Raw genomic sequence first — 20,046 nt, forward strand, 5'->3', positions numbered from 1 at the left:
GAACAAAACAGTCAGAGGGAGAATGCTCATAGCTTCATGGAGCTGGCATTCCCGTGGGCCTCTGTTAAAACAGCTCCCTTCGAGGAGGGCAGGTGCTGACACACAGGGGCCCCGGCCAACTCCAGCCTGCTGCCCGTGTGTGTAAATGGACTTGTACTGGCACCCAGCCACGTCCCTGTCTTTATGTCTCGCCATGGGTGATTTTGGAATTGGGACAGGACCATAGGGTCTGTGGAGCCTAAGCCATTTTCTCTCCGGACCTTAAAAAAAGCTTGTTGGCTCCTGTCGTAGGAAAAACTGAAAGCAGACAAAATACATGGGTCCAGTGTGTATGGTGCCATATGGTGACGGGCTGTGGAGGAAAAAGCAGGAAGTGGGATGGGGCTGTTGACTGTTGGGTTGGGGTTTACAATTTTTCCCTGTCTTTTTCTTCCTTTATTTCTCTCTCTCTCTCTCTCTTTCTCTTCTTCTTTCTTTTTCTTTTTCTTTTTAGGGCCGCACCAGCAGCATATGGAGGTTCCCAGGCTAGGGGTCTAATCGGAGCTGTAGCTGCCAGCCTACACCACAGCCAGATCCGAGCTGCCTCCGTGACCTACACCACAGCTCACGGCAGTGCCGGATCCTTAACCCACTGAGTGAGGCCGGGGATCAAACCCGCTACTTCATGGTTCCTAGTCAGATTTGTTACCCCTGAGCCACAGCGGGAACGCCTACAATGTTCAACAGGGCGGTTTGGGAAGGCCTCGCTGAGGAGGTAGATATTTGAGTTAAGAGCCAAGGGGAGGGAGGCAGGAAGCCTCATGAGCGGGAAAGCGACAGGACTGATTGGGGCTTGGGCACCGGTGAGGCAGCTGGGACGGTAGCACAGGCCGATGGTGGCAGCCTGGCCCCAGGGGGAGGCGTGGTTCCAGATGCGTTTAAAGACAGAATCAATGAAATGATGCAGAGATGACATCTGAGAGTTGTGCCGGCAGACAAAAAACAGCAGCGGAACTTGACAAATCTGTAAATGAACGTTTCTGTCCAGTGAGAGGGCTGTAAGTTTCTCCGGAACCCCCGTCGGGTGAGACAGTCGCTAAAGGTGATGTGGGGCTGAGGGAGGTTTTCTGCTTTTGTGTTTGGAAGTTGGGTGATCCTTGAGGATTGCGTGTGGTTTGTTTGTTTTTGGCTGTGCCTGCGGCATGTAGAGGTTGCCAGGCCAGGGACCGAACCCGCGCCACAGTGACGATGATGCCAGATCCTTAACCCACTGTACCACCAGGGAACTCCTTGGGTATTGTATTTCTTAGGATTCTTTTGGTGACAAGAAACAAATCCATAGTCGCTTAGACAAAACGAGAAATATATTGGCTCACAATCTGCTGAGAAGTTGCAAATGGAAGCCTCCAGAAGACCAGGAATGCCCAATACTGAGGACTTGTGGCCCCGCTTGCTGTAGCTCCGACCTGATCGCCGCTGTCTGGCCTTTTCCGCGTGGACCTCCTCCATGTGGCGGGAGAGGGGCATCCAGCAGCCCCTTGGTTTTATGTCAGCAACACCAAAGGACAATGTGCAGCTTGAGTTGATGGTGGCAGGAGGATTTAGCTTTCTAGTGCATCTTCACATCTGATAGAAATCACTCCCGGAGTTCCCTTCGTGGCTCAGCGGCTAACAAACCTGACTCGTATCCGTGAGGATGCGGGTTTGATCCCTGGCCTCCCTCAGTGGGTTAAGGATCCCGCACTGGCGTGAGCTGTGCTGTAAGTCACAGATGCAGCTTGGATCCTGCGTTGCTGTGGCTGTGGGGTAGGCCGGCAGCTGCAGCTCCGATTAGACCCCGAGCCTGGGAACCTCCATATACCGCAAGTGCGGCCCTAAAACGGAAGAAGAAAAATCATGTCCCCAGCATCCCTCTTTCTGAATTTTCTTGTCTTCTTATTTTAAAACATTCTCCTGGAATTCCTGTCGTGACTCAGTGGTTAACGGATCCGACTAGGAACCATGGGGTTGCAGGTTTGATCCCTGGCCTTGCTCAGTGGGTTAAGAATCTGGCATTGCTGTGAGCTTGTGGTGTAGGTTGCAGACGCAGCTCTCTCCCGCGTGGCTGTGGCTGTGGTATAGGTCACAGAACGGCTCAGATCTGGCATTGCTGTGGCTGTGGTGTAGGCCAGCAGCTGGAGGTCTGATTAGGCCCCTAGCCTGGGAATCTCCATATGCCACAGGTGCGGCCCTAGAAAAGACAAAAATACAAAAAAACCCCCAAAACAAACCATTCTCTTGGCATTTTCTTTTGGGTCATGTTAAATTAATAGATCAAATTAGGTAGAGTTGCTCCCTTTAGGATTTGAATATTTTTAGCTAAGAACTTGGTAAACCTTTTCATGTGTTCTTTTTTTTTTTTTTTTTTTTTTTTAGGGCCACACCCGCAGCATATGGAGGTTCCCAGGCTAGGGGTCTAATCAGAGCTGTGGCCACCAGCCTACACCACAGCCACAGCCACGCCAGATCTGAGCCGCATCTGCGACCTACACCACAGCTCATGGCAACGCTGGATCCTTAACCATTGAAGGAGGCCAGGGATCGAACCTGCAACCTCATGGTTCCTAGTCAGATTCGTTTCCGCTGCGCCATGACGGGAAGTGCATAATTTCTTTTTTAAATATTTTTGTTGTCTAACTGCAGCGTCTGGTACCTTTGTGACAGTGTCGACCCAGGCACACCTTGTTTTATTGTGCTGAGTCACTTTATTGTGCTTCGCAGAGATGGCATTTTTTTTTTTTTTTTTTAGCATATCAAAGATTTGTGTCAACTGTGCATCTATCAATTCTCTGGGCACCACTTTCCAGCAGCGTTTGCTCATTTTTGTCTCTCCGTCGCAAGCTGGTCATTCTTGGAGTATTTCAAACTTTTTCGTTATTAGCATGTTTGTTATGGTGACCTGTGGTCAGTGATCCTGTGCTGTCACTACTCATCCAAGGCTCAGGTGATGGTTAGCAGTTTTTAGAAATAAAGGACTTTTGGTTTTTGTGGGGTTTTTTTTTGACTTTTAGGGCCGCACCCGAGGCGTATGGAGAGTCCCAAGTCGGGGGCAAATTGGAGCCACAGCGACCAGCCTACACCACAGCCACAGTAATGCCAGATCCGAGCTGCATCTGCGACCATGTAGCTCACGGCAGCGCCGGATCCTTAACCCACTGAGTGAGGCTAGGGATCGAACCCGCAACCTCATGGTTCCTAGTTGGATTCGTTTCCACTGAGCCACGTGGGAACTCCGAGAAATAAAGGATTTTTAAACTAAAGTGTGTTTTTGGTTTTTTCAGGCATAATGCTGTGGTGCACGTGATAGACTACAACACAGCATACGCGTAACTTTTAACTTCACTGGGAGACCAGAAATTTGTGTGGCTTGCTTTATTGTGACGTTCTGCTCTTGAACCAAACTCGCAAGGTCTCCGGGACATCCTGTAATAGTGGGTTGTGATGATACTTATTTTGTCCTTAACATTTTCTAGTTGAGATACATGTTTAAGGAAGTATCTGTTTATTTCTTTCTTATGGAGGTTTTTTTTTTTTTGGCTGCCCTACTGCATATGGAGCTCCCAGGCCGGGGATCTGATCTGAGCTGCGAACTAAGCCACAGCTGTGGTAACGCCAGATCCTTAACCCACTGTGCCGAGCTGGGGATCAAACCCATGTCCCAGCTTGTTGCTTATCCCATTGCTCCACAGCGGGAGCTCCTGGAGTTTTTTAAAATATGAAGAATAGGTATGGAATTTTATGGAATGTTCTGTCACCTGGGAGATGACCATGTGTCATTTCTTTTTTGAACATAAGTATGTGAATAGATTTCCTAATATTGGACTTTTTTTTTTTTTTTTTTTTTGTCTTTTTACCTTTTTTCTAGGGCGGCTCCCACGGCACATGGAGGTTTCCAGGCTAGGGGTCTGATTGGAGCCGTAGCCACCAGCCTACACCAGAGCCACAGCAACACGGGATCCGAGCTGCGTCTGCCACCTACACCACAGCTCACGGCAACACTGGATCCTCAACCCACTGAGCAAGGCCAGGGATCAAACCCACAACCTCATGGTTCCTAGTCGGATTCTTTAACCACTGCGCCACGACGGGAACTCCGTGGACCATTTTTGTATTTCTGCATTAAATCCTTCTCAGCCATGGCATATAGTTTTAGTGGATTGATGCAGTCTTTTAAATATTGTATGTAAGATTTATATGTTCTGTCCACGAGTGAGATTAGCCTGTAGTTTTCTGTGTGTGTGTCTGTTGGTTTTCAAATCAGTGCTTTGCCTGCCTGTTTAAAAGAATTTGCAGGTTTCTTAGGCTGTAAAAGTGAGTAGCATCAGGGCTATTTCTTTGTTTGTTTGTTTGTTTTGTCTTTTTGGCATTTCTTGGGCCGCTCCTGCGGCATATGGAGGTTCCCAGGCTAGGGGGTCCTAAAATGTTTGTTTGTTTGTTTGTTTTTTGTCTTTTTGGCATTTCTTAGGGCTCTTTCTTGAAGACCTGGTCATGTCTTCTCAAAAACATCTCTTGGCCCATCCCTGCAAAGTCCTTTCCTGGGAAGTAGCTCTTGGACAGTTTTCTGTCTTGTGATGCGTGACCATTGTTTTTAATGGCTCTGAATGATTCTAAGTAGGGTATTACCGTAGCTGGCTTAACCTGTGTGGTTTAATGGTATGGAAAAGGATGGGGGGGGCGGTTCAAGGAATGCCTCCCAAGATCCAGTTCGTAACTCTTCCAGAGGTCTGGCGGATGGAAAACAATTCCCAGTCCTACCAGTAAGCGGGAGCGGTCTTGTTCCTGGAGTGCTGGGGGGTGCTGGATGCTGTTCCGAGCACCTGGGATTATCCTGTCCCCCTGGAGACTGTAGGAGGGCGTTTCTGGGGGCTCAGAGGTGTGGCGGGGTGAGGCGTGGGAGCCCGAGTCTCCTCACTTACACAGCAGCCAGGAGGCCCCAGGCCCTGCGCACGCCTCCACGCGGGGCCTTGGAAAGGATGGGAGCTGTCCCTGTTGAGGGGCTGGGTTCGAGCCACTGGATCCCCCAGCCTCACTTGCCTTGTCTTGAAACCCAGGGCTGAGCCTGTAGACTAAACTGCGGTTCCCCCACCTCGTCAGGTTGCCCTGAGGAGGGTCTGAAGAGGCGACAGGTGGAAGGGCTTCATACACTGTGGGGTGCGGGCCGCACGTGCGCCGTCATCCCTGCTCTTCATTCCTCAGCCAGTACTGTGCTGACACCGTCATGTCACCCCCTCGGCACAACCAGAGGGGGGGTCTCCTCGGGCGTCGGGCCCCTGACCTGGGCGTGGGCGGCAGGGGTTCTCATCCCCACACAGCCTCCCCGACGCATCCCCAAAGCCACTAGTCTGGTGCAGGTCAGAGCCGTGACCGATGACAGCAGGTCCCTCCCTCGAGGTGGGGGAGGCAGCTCGAGCTGGACGGTTGCAGTCTTTCTGAGGCAGCCCGTCCTCTTCGAGCGTGATTGTGTGTTTGCAGATTGACCCTCCCTCTGACCTGGAGCCCTCACGCCACGTCAGTCCCTTCAGTGTGTTTGTGGTGGAAAACTCCAGACGCGTGCGGAGTGGTGGGAACCGGGTCCGCCGAGGCTGAGCAGGGCAGCACCTGCTGTTTGGGCTCATCCTGCTCATGGGCTCTTGAGCGCCATGCGCTGCACCCCTGTGCTTTTTGTCAGTGATTCGGCCGTTTAAAGTGGCACCAGGCCTAAAGCCGCAGTGCTTTCTAGACCCCAGCATGAGAAGGCTGTGATGGGCCTGTGGAGAAAATACTCCTCAGATAAGCTTGTTCAGGCACGGGCTCTGGTGCCGGTGGCCTGGCGTTCAGTGCGAATGGCCTCGCTCGGTGCTAAACACGGTGTCTTTCTATGGAGAGAAATCAGAAGAGGAGGTTTGTATGGATGGATTGCCGAGACTGTGACCGGAGGCTTGCAGGGGCCCAGCCCTCTCTCTCCCCCGGGGTAGCAGCTTGGGATCAGTGGAGTGTGTGTCTGTCCGTCTGTCTGCCTGTGTGTCTGCTTTATAGAACCCAAGTGGCCTGGCCAGCGACGGCCCCAGCCCAGCGGGGAGGCCGCCTGCGGGCCTGGAGCTGTCCGTGGTGCTGCCCCAGGGAGGGGCTCGACCTCCGAGGCCTGCATCTCTGCCTTGTCCATCATCCCCTGGATTCAGGGGCCTGGAAGCCTGCTGCCCCCGCGGCCAGATGGCAGGGAGACTGCGGCGAGAGCGTCCTGGAGATTAGAGAGGTCTCGGCTGGGCTGGCGGCTCCCGGGGCTGCGATTTCCTGCTGGACAGGCCTTGGGAAAGGACGCAGGGAGAAGGGGTCCACGTGGAGGAAGAGAGCACTGCTGTCACGGGCCACACAGGGTCCAGTTCCCCTCGTGGTTTTTTTTTGGGGGGGGGTTCAAATATATTTTTTAAAGTTTATTTTGTATTGCTATTTCCCCAGCACACTTTTTCTTTTCTCACTGTGCAGCATGGGGACCCAGTTACACATACATGCACACATAATTTTGTCTCCCATTGTCGTGCTGCGTTGTGAGTATCCAGACATAGCTCTCAGTGCTCCGCAGCAGGAGCTCACTGCTAATCCAGTCCAAAGGCAATCGTTGGCCCCAGCTCCGTCGAGCCCAAGCTCCCCTTCCCTCCAGACCCCTTGTGGTTTATGCACAGTTCCCGGACTGTGTGGTTTAGGGACCCTGGCAGCCTTGGGACCAGGGACCTCCTCTGAGCAAGCTGCCCTGTGACAGGGACAGAACTTTACTGCCTCCGAAGGACCTTGGTCCTGGCCTCTCGCCCCCAGTCCTCCCCGTGGGAGGGGGCCAGGTGAGACCCTCTGACGGATGTGGTCCCTGGGCCTCAGGGGTTCAGTGAACTGGCTTTAGGGAGACGTCGAGGCAGGCCCTGGACGCAGATGTGCGTGGCTGCACATGCTAACGTGCCCCGTGCCTGGGCACGTCCAGCCTTCGCCCTGACCTTGCCCCTTCCCAGCCTTTTGGACTTGCCGACCCCCTTCCTCCCTCTCTCCTCCCCCATCCCCCTTCTCTCTCTCTCTCATGAGCCTGTGACGTTCACCAGAAGTCTACATTCATGGGAAAAAGTACTACCATCTTGCTGCTTTCTTCTTTTTTTTCTGTTTAAGGCTGCACCCGTGGCATATGGAAGTTCCCAGGCCAGGGGTCCATTCGGAGCTGCAGCTGCTGGCCTACACCACAGCCACAGCAATGCAGGATCCAAGCTGTATCTTTGACTTCCCCACAGCTCACGGCAACGCCGGATCCCCGACCCCCTGAGCAAGGCCAGGGATCGAACCCGTGTCCTCATGGATACTAGTCAGGTTCGTTTCCTCTGCACCACGATGGGAGCTCCAGTACCATCTTACTATTCAAAATACTAAAAGTGAAAAAAGGAAGGAGAAAACGTGTTCCCTGTGTGGTGCAGCAGCTCCCTTCGTGCGGGGGAGGTGGGGGGTCTCCAGTGCGCGGTGTGGTTTATGTGCTTGTAACCAGTGCGGCTAGAGTGCGTCTCTGTCTTTTCGCCAGACTGCATCACGCGCGTGGCCACATCCCCATTGGGCTTCATAGGCGTCCTTTTTATTTTTTTATTTTTCTTTCTTTCTTTTTTTTTTTTTTGGCTGCAACAGGCTTGATGTGGGATCTCGGTTCCCAGGCCAGGGATTGAACCCGGGCCACAGTGGTGAAAGCGCTGAATCCTAACCGCTACACCGCTGGGGCCTCCCTTCATAGGCTCCCTTTTAAAGTTTGATGGAGGTTGGGTTTCATGCCTAGAGCACAGTGTACCTAGATTTTTTTATGATTCAGTGAATGTTATTATATTTATAGTTGTACAACCATCATCACAACCTAACTGTACAGCATTTTCCATCCCGGCCCCCGGTCCACCCCCTCCCTCCCACTTGTCTGTCCCCTTTGGTAACCGGAAGTTTTTCAAAGTCTGCGAGTGTGTTTCTGTTCTGCAAAAAAGTTCATTTGTATCTTTTTTTTTTTTTTTAGATTCTACATATAAGTGATGCCATGTTTGTCTCTTGCTGTCTAACCTCACTTCCGGTGGTAATTTCTAGGTCCATCCGCATTGCTACAAATGCCATTATTTCATTCTTTTGTTAATGGCTGAGTAACCTAGATTAAATGTCAGTAGTTACAGGAGTTCCCATAATGGCTCAGCGGTTAGCGAACAAGACTAGCATCCCTGAGGACACGGATGTCAATCATTATAGAATATTCTTTTCTATTTTCTCTTTCCTTATTACTGCGATGACCTGTCATTTGCTCTCATTAATGACCTAGGGAATATCTTTGTGCATAAGGCATTTATTTATTCTTCTTATTTTTTTGTCTTTTTAGGGCTGCACGCACAGCATATGGAGGTTCCCAGGCGAGGGGTCAAATTGGAGCTGTAACCACTGGCCTACACCACGGGTCACAGTAATGCCGGATTCTCAACCCAATGAGCGAGGGCAGAGATCGAACCTACGTCCTCATGGTGACCAGTCAGATTTGTTTTCACTGAGCCACGACGGGAACTCAGCATTTATTTATTTTATTACTGTTTTTTCTTTTCCATAAGGTAGAGTCCCACAAGCAGGAGAATGCTCACTTGTTTCTCACAAAGGATGTAATGATTTTTGTTCTCTGATGATGTGACAGCTCTCGGTTCAGTGTGATCTCGCCAGCTTTGGCTGTTAGAACTTTTTTTTTTTTCCCATTTCTTGGGCCGCTCTCGCGGCATATGGAGGTTCCCAGGCTAGGGGTCGAATCGGAGCTGTAGCCGCCGGCCTACACCACAGCCACAGCAACTTGGGATCCGAGCCGCGTCTGTGACCTACACCACAGCTCACGGCCACGCTGGATTCTTAACCCACGGAGCAAGGCCAGGGATCGAACCCGCAATCTCATGGTTCCTGGTCGGATTCGTTAACCACTGCGCCACGACGAGAACTCCCTCCTAGAACTTTTTATCAACTTCACTGGAGTAGTTTGTGTGCAGTAACCCGCGTCCACGGAACGTACGGAATCGGATGCACTTTGATACCTGAAAGCACCACCAGAGGCAAGAAACACAACATTTGGGGGCAACCACCAGTCTGCTTTTTGTCACCGTAGTTTTGCCTTTTCTGAAGCGTCCCGTGGACGTGATTGTGCGACACGTAGCCCTTTGCCTGCTGGCCTGTTTCACTCAGCGGGTTGGTGTTGACGCTTCCCTCAGTCCGCATGGACCGGTGCTTTTGCTCTTACTGCGCTGAGAGTCCGTTGCGTGGCCACGGTGCGTGAGTCCGTCCTCCTGGGTTCTGACGTGGGCCTCTTGGGAGCATCCGTGTACCCATGTTTGTGCAGACAGGGGCCTCATGGCTCTGGGGGGGCTGAATCACTCTTTTTTTTTTTTTTTTTTTTTTTTTAAGGTTTGTTTATTTATTTATTTAGTCTTTTTGCCTTTTTCTTTTTTCTTTTTTTTTTTATTTTCCCACTGTACAGCAAGGGGGTCAGGTCATCCTCAGATGTATATATTGCAGTTACAGTTTTTTCCCCCACCCTTTCTTCTGTTGCGACATGAGTATCTAGACATAGTTCTCAATGCTATTCAGCGGGATCTCCTTGTAAATCTATTCTAGGTTGTGTCTGATAAGCCCAAGCTCCCGATCCCTCCCACTCCCTCCCCCTCCCATCAGGCAACCACAAGTCTCTTCTCCAAGTCCATGATTTTCTTTTCTGAGGAGATGTTCATTTGTGCTGGATATTAGATTCCAGTTATAAGTGATATCATATGGTATTTGCTTTGTCTTTCTGGCTCATTTCACTCAGGATGAGATTCTCTAGTTCCATCCATGTTGCTGCAAATGGCATGATGTCATCCTTTTTTATGGCTGAGTAGTATTCCATTGTGTATATATACCACATCTTCCGAATCCAATCATCTGTCGATGGACATCTGGATTGTTTCCATGTCCTGGCTATTGTGAATAGTGCTGCAATGAACATGCGGGTGCATGTGTCTCTTTTAAGTAGAGCTTTGTCCGGATAGATGCCCAAGAGTGGGATTGCGGGGTCATATGGAAGTTCTGTGTATAGATTTCTAAGGTATCTCCAAACTGTTCTCCATAGTGGCTGTACCAGTTTACATTCCCACCAGCAGTGCAGGAGGGTTCCCTTTTCTCCACAGCCCCTCCAGCACTTGTTATTTGTGGATTTATTAATGATGGCCATTCTGACTGGTGTGAGGTGGTATCTCATGGTAGTTTTGATTTGCATTTCTCTTATAATCAGCGATGTTGAGCATTTTTTCATGTGTTTGTTGGCCATCTGTATATCTTCCTTGGAGAAATGTCTATTCAGGTCTTTTGCCCATTTTTCCATTGATTGATTGGTTTTTTTGCTGTTGAGTTGTATAAGTTGCTTGTATATTCTAGAGATTAAGCCCTTGTCAGTTGCATCATTTGAAACTATTTTCTCCCATTCTGTAAGTTGTCTTTTTGTTTTCTTTTTGGTTTCCTTTGCTGTGCAAAAGCTTTTCAGTTTGATGAGGTCCCATGGGTTTATTTTTGCTCTAATTTCTATTGCTTTGGGAGACTGACCTGAGAAAATATTCATGATGTTGATGTCAGAGAGTGTTTTGCCTATGTTTTCTTCTAGGAGTTTGATGGTGTCCTGTCGTATATTTAAGTCTTTCAGCCATTTTGAGTTTATTTTTGTGCATGGTGTGAGGGTGTGTTCTAGTTCATTGCTTTGCATGCAGCTGTCCAGGTTTCCCAGCAATGCTTGCTGAATAGACTTTCCTTTTCCCATTTGATGTTCTTGCCTCCCTTGTCAAAGATTAATTGACCATAGGTGTCAGGGTTTATTTCCGGATTCTCGATTCTGTTCCATTGGTCTGTCTGTCTGTTTTGATACCAGTACCACACTGTTTTGATGACTGTGGCTTTGTAGTATTTCTTGAAGTCTGGGAGAGTGATGCCTCCTGCTTGGTTTTTGTTTCTCAGGATTGCTTTGGCGATTCTGGGTCTTGTGTGGTTCCATATAAATGTTTGGATTGTTTGTTCTAGTTCTGTGAACAATGTCATGGGTAATTTGATAGGGATTGCACTGAATCTGTAGATTGCTTTGGGTAGGATGGCCATTTTCACAATATTGATTTTCCCAATCCAGGAACATGGAATATCTTTCCATTTCTTTACATCTTCTTTGATTTCTTTGATTAAGGTTTTATAGTTCTCGGCATATAGGTCCTTTACCTCTTTGGTCAGGTGTATTCCGAGGTATTTGATTTTGTGAGGTACAATTTTAAAAGGTATCGTATTTTTGTATTCCTTTTCTAATGTTTCATTGCTGGTATACAGAAATGCAACTGACTTCTGAATGTTAATCTTATATCCTGCCACTTTGCTGAATTTATTAATCAGTTCAAGGAGTTTTGGGGTTGAGTCCTTAGGGTTTTCTAGGTATAGTATCATATCATCTGCATACAGTGACAGTTTGATCTCTTCTCTTCCTATATGGATGCCTTTTATTTCTTTTGTTTGTCTAATTGCTGTGGCTAAGACTTCCAAAACTATGTTGAAGAGCAGTGGTGAGAGTGGGCATCCCTGTCTTGTTCCAGATTTGAGTGAGAAGGCTTTCAGTTTTTCTCCATTGAGTATTATATTTGCTGTGGGTTTCTCATAAATGGCTTTGATTATATTCAGGAATGTTCCCTCTATACCCACTTTGGCGAGGGTCTTGATCATGAATGGATGTTGAACTTGTCAAATGCTTTTTCTGCGTCTATTGAGATGATCATATGATTTTTGACCTTTTTTTTGTTAATGTGGTGTATGATGCTGATTGATTTGCGTATGTTGAACCATCCTTGTGAACCTGGGATGAACCCAACCTGGTCATGGTGTATAATTTTTTTGATATGTTGTTGGATTCGGTTGGCTAAGATTTTGTTGAGAATTTTTGCATCTATGTTCATCAGTGATATTGGGCGATAGTTTTCTTTTTTGGTGGTATCTCTGTCTGGTTTTGGAATGAGGGTGATGGTGGCCTCATAGAATGTCTTTGGGAGTATTCCTTCTTCTTCAACCTTTTGAAAGAGTTTAAGGAGGATGGGCACCAATTCCTCTTTATATGTTTGGTAAAATTCACCTGTGAAGCCATCTGGTCCTGGACTTTTATTTGTAGGGAGTGTGAATCACTCTTAAATGTATGTTTAATCTCGTAAAATCTGCCAGGTGCCCGGAGTGGTATTTTATTTATTTATTTATTCACTTAATTTATTTTGCTTTTTAGGGCCGCACCTGCAGCATGCGGAGGTTCCCAGGCTAGGGGTCAAATCAGAGCCGTGGCTGCCGGCCTACACCACAGCCACAGCAATGCCAGATTCCACTTGAATCTGCTCATGGCAATGCTGGATCCTTAAGCCACTGAGCAAGGCCAGGGATGGAACCTGCATCCTCAGAGAGACTGGTTGGGTTCTTAACCCACTGAGCCACAATGAGAAATCCCCCCTAAGTGGTATTTTTTATTTTTTATTTTTATCTTTTTTTTTTTTTTTTTTTTTTTGCTCTTTAGGGCCTCACCTGTAGAATATGGAGGTTCCTAGGCTAGGGGTTGAAGCAGAGCTGCAGCTGCGGTCTATACCACAGCCATAGCAACGCGGGATCTGAGCCGTGTCTGTGACCTCCACCACAGCTCATGGCAACGCTGGATCCTTAACCCACTGTGCCAGGCTGGCGATCGAACCTGTGTCCCAGTGCTCCTAAGACGCCACTGATCTCGTGGTGCCACAGCGGGAACTCTGGCAAAAATCTTTAATAAAGATCCCATAGCTGTGGTGTGGACGCAGTGGGAGGGGCAGTGGGTGGGTTCTAGAGAGGCTGGTGCCCGCCTGGGTGGGGGGCTGGCAGTGAGGGGGGAGGACTGTGTGTGGCCCCAGCCACGTGGCTGCTGGGAGTTCCGGTTGGAAGCGTGAGTGGTGGCCGGTCCTCTCGGAGATGGCTTCCCGGCACGGCTGGCCCCAGGCGCCCCGGTGTGAGCTGAGCCTTCCCGTCAGGTGTGGGCGCTGGCAGGCGGTCCATGCGCTCAGGCTCCTGGGGCCTGCGGGCTTCGCTCACTGCCCAGGCTGGAGGAGCTGCGAAGACAGTGATTTTTCAGCATTTAAAGCAGGGACGTGGGGCGGCCTGTGTGGACCCTGCCGGGCCAGGCCTGGCTGGGCGCGTGGCATACTTGAGAGCAGATTGGCAGGGGTTTCGTTCCCCAGCCCAAGAGCCCTCCTGGGCATCGCGCTCCTGGGGCTGCCAGCAGCCTGCTGAGCGCCTCATGTCCGTCATCTGGTTCCAGAGCCTCGCATTTTCCGAGAGCCTGAGCGCGGGGGTCTGGGGGGGTCTGAGGACTTAGCAGTTTCTGGCTCTGATCTTTTTAACCTCTTGAAAGACCGTTTCTTCTGTGAAAGGGGCCGTCATTCTAACAGGGCAGTGATGATGAGAGGGCGCCCTGCCCTGCGGGGAGAGCTCATTCAGCGAAGACCTGCCAGTGCTCGGAGTGGCAGTTGTGTGGCAAATCGTAGCTCCCTTCCGCCTGCAGAGTCGAAAGAGCGCCTGTTGCTTGGAGCCCTGACCCACAGCTTGTTGTGGCCAGAGCTGCTCCCGTGTCCCCTGTGGGACCAGGAAGCCTTGGCGTGGGTGGTCTTTGGCGGTTTGGGGCCCTTTGCCGGGCTTGGGCTCAGAAGGAACGGGAAGGAAACCAAGTTACAGGAAGTTCTTGTTTTGTTTGGAGTAACAGGGCACCTTTGCCTAATTTTGCAGGGCTCCGTAGGGCGTGAATTGGGCGTTGCCTCTTGGGAAAGTGTGGCAAGAGGTCAGAGCCACAAGGCAGAAGGATGCACGCGGCATCTCTCCGTCTGTGCCTGCGAGCTTGGGGACGTGGCTCTCAGGCCTTGGCCTTTGTATCGGTCGGGCTCACGGGCCCAGACCCCTGACTCATGAGACCCCTTCTGTTTTCCTCTCAAGGGAGCCAGACAGGGTGTGGGAGTGGGGTGGGCTGCAGACTGCCCGCAGCAGCCCGGCAGAGGGCAGAGGGCAGGAGCGGGTGTCCAGCTGGGTCTTGGGTCCCTACCAGAGCGTATGGCTCGAGTACGGACAGGCTGGGGTCAGGTTTCCAGGGCCTGATGGCTGAGGCCCAGGAGGAGGGGGGCGTGGGCTGCAGGAACTGCCATGAGGACAGGAAAGGGCCCTCAGGTTGCCCAACCCCAGGGTAGGGTTGGGTCCAGCACCCAGATGAAGACTCAGTTGCAGAGGTAGTTTCTGGAGAAGACGAAAGAAACCAGCAATGGTGTAAATTTTGCGTTTCTAAGAAATAGCTCCGCAGCCTGTGGTGGCACTTGGTGGGGTCTGTCTAGACGCCCACTTTGGTGGGTCCAATTCTGTGCCAGGCTCTCTGCGCCTGTGGTCTCAGTCAGCCCGCCTCCACCCGCAGGATCCTGGGGATCAGAGAGGCCGTGCTGCTTCGGCCATCACATAGCAGGTGCAGGGCTGGAGCGGAAGCTCAGTCTTCCCACCCAAGCCTGTGGGGTTTTTCTCCTTGTGTGGGAAGGAGCACCGTCCAGATGTATTTATCATCAGGAAAGAGTATTTACGGTAAAAGAGGAGTCGGTGCGGTGCGCTGCGGTCTGCGCGGTGCCGTGGCCAGGGTAGGGCGACCTCCTCCCTGCGTTCTGCCTGTGGGTGAGCCTGGCTGACAAAGGGGCAGCTGTTCCTTTAAGTCGGATTCTCCGTGGGAATTGCTGCAGCCTGGGGTGGGGGTGGGGGGATGTCGGGGAGGGAGGGGCCTGCCTGGCGGATCCCCCCGCCCCAAGCCCTTCCGGCTCTCAGCCCAGACAGCCTGCAGTGACGTTCCCTCCTATTAGGTCTTTCCATCACTCCCCCAGCTGCTGATTCATCCCTGGGCCGGAGCCGGCTGCGCCGTGGGGCTCTCTGGCCGCCGCCGCCGCTGCCGGGTGGAGGGATTGGGCCTCCCGGGACGTGTCCTTGAGCCTCTTTGGCAGCCCCATGGCCGGGGGTGGGGGGCGGAGAGGGAATGGGGGGCTCTGAACCTCCCAGAGCCCTGGCCCATCTCTGAGCAGAAACACGGTGGGGGTCGGGGGCGGGGTGCTGGGCCGGGTCCTGGGGCCGGGGCCCGGGAACCCCGGCCGCCCTCACTCCCCTCTGGCCTCTGTGCAGGGTGCTTCAAGGATGACCGCATCGTCTTCTGGACCTGGATGTTCTCCACCTACTTCATGGAGAAGTGGGCGCCGCGGCAGGACGACATGCTCTTCTACGTGCGCCGCAAGCTGGCGCTCGCGGGCAGCGAGGGCGCCCCCGACGGGAGGAAGGTGAGCGGCCCCGGCGCCGCCTCCCTGCGGTCTCTCCGCCCCGGGTGGGCGAGGCGGCGTCCCTGCAGCCCTGTGCGCGTCGAGGGGGGGAGACGTGGCTCCTTTAGCAGCTCAGGGACAGTGACAGGCCGGCCAATGCTGGGACTGCTGGGCACGTGTGTACGGTATCATCCGCCTTCACCGTGACCCGGGAAAGCAGCAGGTACCACGGCTGCCGCACGGGGAGGAAGCAGTCCAGAGCCTGGGTGGTTTGGCCACTGTCTCCTAAGCGGGAAATAAATGCAAGAGCAAAGGGCTTGACCCCAGGGGCCCGGCTCCTCCCGCCACAGGCAGGGGACCAGGCTGGGTGAGGACGCCCTGCCTGCTGGGACCTGAGCCCGTCTCACCTGGTACCAGACACGGTCCTGAGCTCCCTGCCTCTTAGCTGGTGGTGTCTTCCCAGAAACTGGCAGGCAGATGTTCCTGACCCCCCTTTACTGGGAGGAAGGTGCAGGCTCGCTTTGGAAGGTGGCTCGCTTCGCGCGTTTCACCTGCTCTGTTAGGTGTGCGGAGGAGTTAATAGAACAAACTTTGCATGTTTTTCAGAAGCTTTATTTCGTGTTTGGTAAAATGTTTAATCCCCCTGGGTGCCAAACATGGAAACACAGCTTCCCTTTAAACAGAGGAAACGAGAGGGCGGCGAAGGAGGCAGGCCTGGAACCTGCAGCGTGCCTCCCCTGGCGCTGGTGACCCTGGGCTGTGGCACCATAGCCAGGGCTTGGCCTTCCTGCCGTGTGCCTGCCCTGTGAGCCTGACCTGTGCAGGACAGGTTCTGTGCATGGACGGGCCCGCTGCCCGCCGCAAAGGGACATGGTGGCTGGCAGGCCGGCGGCCACATGGCTGGTCTGGCTGGGCTGCTGCGTGACCCGCAGGAAGACGCAGGGTGGCCCAGGCCCTCTGGTGTCCATCTGGTGTCCATCTGGTGTCTGACAGCTGGCTGCGTGACTGTGCTGTCACCGGGGCCAGTGGGCACTCGGACCCAGAAATGCGTCACGTAGAGCCGACACCCTGTGGTAACCATGGTGACCAGAAGGGAGGGGAGCGGTCAGCAGAGGCCACTTGGGTGAGATGAGTCTTAAAGGAAAAGCTGCTCCCTAGCAGAGGGGACAGCGGCCCGGAAAGTCTCGGGGCCTCGTGCGTGCAGGAGGCAGCTGGTGGTTCTGTGCGGCTGGGTGGAGAAAGGCCAGGAACCCCGGAACATCCCGTGGGCGCTGAAGGTCACGGCCAGAGCCCCGGGAAACCGGCCACTGAGCCCGATCCCATTCAGAAGGGCACCGTTTCTCAAGCTCTCGGGTGAGGGTGGAGGAGGGGCTGAGGGGGTCAGAGTGGAGGAGGGAGCTGCCCTGGTGGGGGTGGGGGTGGGGGCCGGGCGGGCATGGAGGAGGGGTCGGCTCCGAGGAGGTCCCGGGAAGTGGGCTTAACTGGCAGGGCTTCGGGTGAGGGACTGTGGGGCAGGAGGAGGACTCAGCCTGGCAGCCGGGCCTCGGGCTCGGGCTCGGGCCCCAGGGGACACGGTACTGTTGCTGGAGGGGCCGCAGGAGATGGACAGCTGAATGTTGGGTGGCTTGAGGCACCTGTGGGACCCCCAGAGGGCCAGGTCCCCTAGGCAGTGGGTTTCCTCTCCGACACTCAGCAGGAAGGTCAGGGATGGAGGCAGAGATTTGGGACTGTGGCCACCAGGGTGGCACGGGGGCCCTCGGGTGGTGCGGTGAGAGGAGGGAGCCTGGAGGGGTAACAGAGAGGCCTAGGTCAGAGCCCTGAGCGACCAGCCAGGGACCTGGAGAGACTGGCCAGAGAGGGGCTGTGTGGGGATGCAGGACGAGAGGGGGTCAGACAGGCCGTTGGATCTGACCGGAGGCTGCAGAGGCCTCGCCAGCACAGCCCTGGTGCCGGCAGGACTGGAGCCACGCTCAGTGAGGGCGTGGGGGGAAGGGGGCCTGGGAGGCAGGAGGAGGTGAGTTGGGGGCAGGTGTTGGTGCAGAGACGCTGAGCCGAGCACGTTTGGGAGCCTGGCCCAGGGCCCTGTGGTCCCGGGTCCACACGCTCGCCCCTTCTAGTCCAGCTTCGTCTCCTGGTGACCTTCTCAAGTCAGCTCCCCTCCTAGGAAAGGGGGGCCTGGCTAAGGCCCTCCCATCGCACATGCGGGGTTGGGGGGGCAGAGGTTGGGTGCTGTGACCACCCGAGTCCCCAGGCACAGGGTGCTGAGCATCCTGGGAGCCTCACCCTGGCACCCCCCACGCTGGGCACGCTGTCTCTCGGCGCAGTTCTGGGGGTGCAGATGCTCCTCCCCCACGGGTCATCAGCCAGGAGAACCCAGGAGCCCCTGCCCCGGGTGAACAGCCAGCTGGTGACAGAGCTGTGGGCTCCAGCCTCTGCCCCCACTCCTCTGGCCTTTTGGCGTCTGCTGGGGCTCGGATCGCGGATAACGTTTATTTGCACAATCTCGGTGTTTTCTCTAAGCAGCGGGTTGAGGCCAGAGGCACCAGAAGGACTGGGCGCAGCTGAGACTCAGCCACACTGGGGATTTCTAATCAGGGAGGTTTTCTCAGCCTGATTTGGCCTTGAAGCCTCTGGGGGGCGGGGGGGCAGGGAGAGGCCAGGTGGGAAGGAGCGGAACGCCGTTTCTTGCAGGGAGGGAACCCTGGACTCAGGACTGAGCAATTGGGGGCAGGAGGTCCGGGGCTGTGTGTGAACTCTCCTGAGGACTGGGGGGTGTTGAGGTCAGTGAGGGGAGCCTGAGTCCGTGGGAGCTTGTGGTAGTCCAGCTCTTCATGTGCTAGAATGTTCCACTGAACACCTGCAGTGAGCTCTGCAGATGTCTCTCTCCAGCACTGGGAGCACAAAATGACTCGGATTCGGCTGGTCCTGGGGGAGCCCCTGGGCTGTTGGGACAGACAGACAGCATAGTCAGTGGCACATGGAGAGTAGGTGCTGTGATGGGGGTAGTTGGGGACCCACAAAGAGGAGCAGGTGACATCTGGCTGGAATGTTGTAGGGCAGAGAGAGGGAACACCAGTGGACTCCTGTGTGAAGGGACCAGCACTTGGAGGGGGCGGGGTGTCAGACACCCTCGTGGCCGTGTCCTGCCAGGGAGGCCCGCGTGGTGTCCGCCTGTAGTGTTTGGAAGGCAGCAGGTGGGCAGTCATGTGAGTCACCCTGCAAGGCCTCGAGGTGTTAGGTGGATGGGGCGGGGGGCGGGGGGGAGACCGTGCTGTTCCCAGGCAGCCTCTCTGCCCCCCGCTGCTCAAAAGAACAGGGAGGAGAGGAAGGCCCCGGGCAGGCGAGCCGAGGGCCCCGCTGCAGCGTCTGCGCACTGCGGGTTCTCTGCGACAAGCCGGGCCCGGGCTGCTTCCCGCCCCCTCCTCTTGCTGCAGCCGAGTTGGTACCCGGTCGCCATAGCAACTGGAGGGCTTCCTCACTGGGCCAGCGGTGGAGGGTGGAGGGTGGACAGGCTGCCTGAAGGCGAGGCAAGGAGCAGCGGTGGGGGTGACAGGAGGCTGGCACCCCCTGCCCTGCTACAGGGCCCACGGGACGACCTCGGAGGCTCCAGTCTTGGGTAACCCTGGTCACCTGGCTAGAGAACCGGGAGGGAGACAAGTCCGCATCTGTGTTGACGTGTGGCCAGCGCAGTGGTCAGGGAGGGGATGCCCGGCGCCGTGGGGCCCGGACCCACGCGTGCCCTGTGCCCGCAGCCGGCGGAAGCCGAGCCCGAGGTGGAGGTGGAAGTGTACCGGCGGGACTCCAAGAAGCTGCCGGGCCTCGGGGACCCCGACATCGACTGGGAGGAGAGCGTCTGCCTGAACCTCATCCTGCAGAAGGTGGGGTGCGGGGCAGGGCTCCAGGAGGGGGTCGGGAGGGCCCCGAGGCTGGCGGCCCTCCGCACGCACGGCGCGCGCTCTCTTCCAGCTGGACTACGTGGTGACATGCGCCGTGTGCACGCGCACCGACAGCGGGGACATCCACGTCCACAAGAAGAAATCCCAGGTGAGCCCTGGCCGCCCGGCGCCTTCGGGAGCTAAGTCCTGCTCCTCGCTCCCGGCCCCGCGGGGAGGGCTCGACTCCAGGCCGAGCGGGGCGCCTGGACCAGCTCATCCGGGACAGCGTCTCCCCGAGCGGCTGCCTGGCGCTGAGCAGTGCGACCTCGGCCCCCAGCGCCTGGGACCCTGGGACGACACTCTCCACCGACTCGAGTGGCTCCGGGCCTGGGCGCGGGCGGGGCCTCACTGGGTCCTTAAAATCTGCTTTCTTTCAGCAAGTGTTCGCATCTCCCAGTAAACACCCCATGGACAGCAAAGGGGAGGAGTCCAAGATCAGCTACCCCAACATCTTCTTCATGATCGACAGCTTCGAGGAGGTGGGCCCGGCTCCCCCCGTCAGGCCTGCACCCGCTCGGGAAGGCGGTGGGCACGGGGCTGGGCGTCCGCTCCAGGCCTCAGTTTCCGCAGCTGTGAGATGAGCGGCAGGGTTGACAGATCGGATGCGCTCAGGAGGGGGAGAAGCCTCTTGATCGTCGCCCTGAGCCGCCCCTAAGCGCCTCCAGACCTGGGGTCCCAGATGTCCCTGGCTGGGGCTGCAGAAGTTACCTGGGCCAAGCTTCTCTGTTTGAAGCTTGGAAACCTGCGGCCCAATGCGGGGGGTG

The 20,046-nt window shown here is 54.6% G+C and overlaps 1 protein-coding gene across 4 annotated transcripts in view; it reads left to right on the forward strand.

The window, feature by feature from the left end:
* KIAA0930 (KIAA0930 ortholog) overlaps positions 1–20,046 on the forward strand; it is a 46,002-nt gene that overhangs the window by 12,329 nt on the left and 13,627 nt on the right. The window contains exons 1-5 of one of the 4 annotated variants that reach the window (XM_021091397.1): positions 14,589–14,721; positions 15,217–15,368; positions 19,100–19,225; positions 19,314–19,391; positions 19,660–19,761. In XM_021091397.1, the coding sequence (XP_020947056.1) occupies positions 14,604–14,721; positions 15,217–15,368; positions 19,100–19,225; positions 19,314–19,391; positions 19,660–19,761 (576 nt within the window). In that variant the 5' untranslated portion in view covers positions 14,589–14,603. Of the gene's footprint in view, positions 1–14,588; positions 14,722–14,865; positions 14,904–15,216; positions 15,369–19,099; positions 19,226–19,313; positions 19,392–19,659; positions 19,762–20,046 lie in introns of those variants that run through there. The other 3 variants (XM_013997469.2, XM_003481520.4, XM_005663739.3) reach the window with 3 other exon arrangements.

Source organism: Sus scrofa, chromosome 5, assembly GCF_000003025.6.
Source record: "Sus scrofa isolate TJ Tabasco breed Duroc chromosome 5, Sscrofa11.1, whole genome shotgun sequence".
Taxonomy (NCBI): domain Eukaryota; kingdom Metazoa; phylum Chordata; class Mammalia; order Artiodactyla; family Suidae; genus Sus; species Sus scrofa.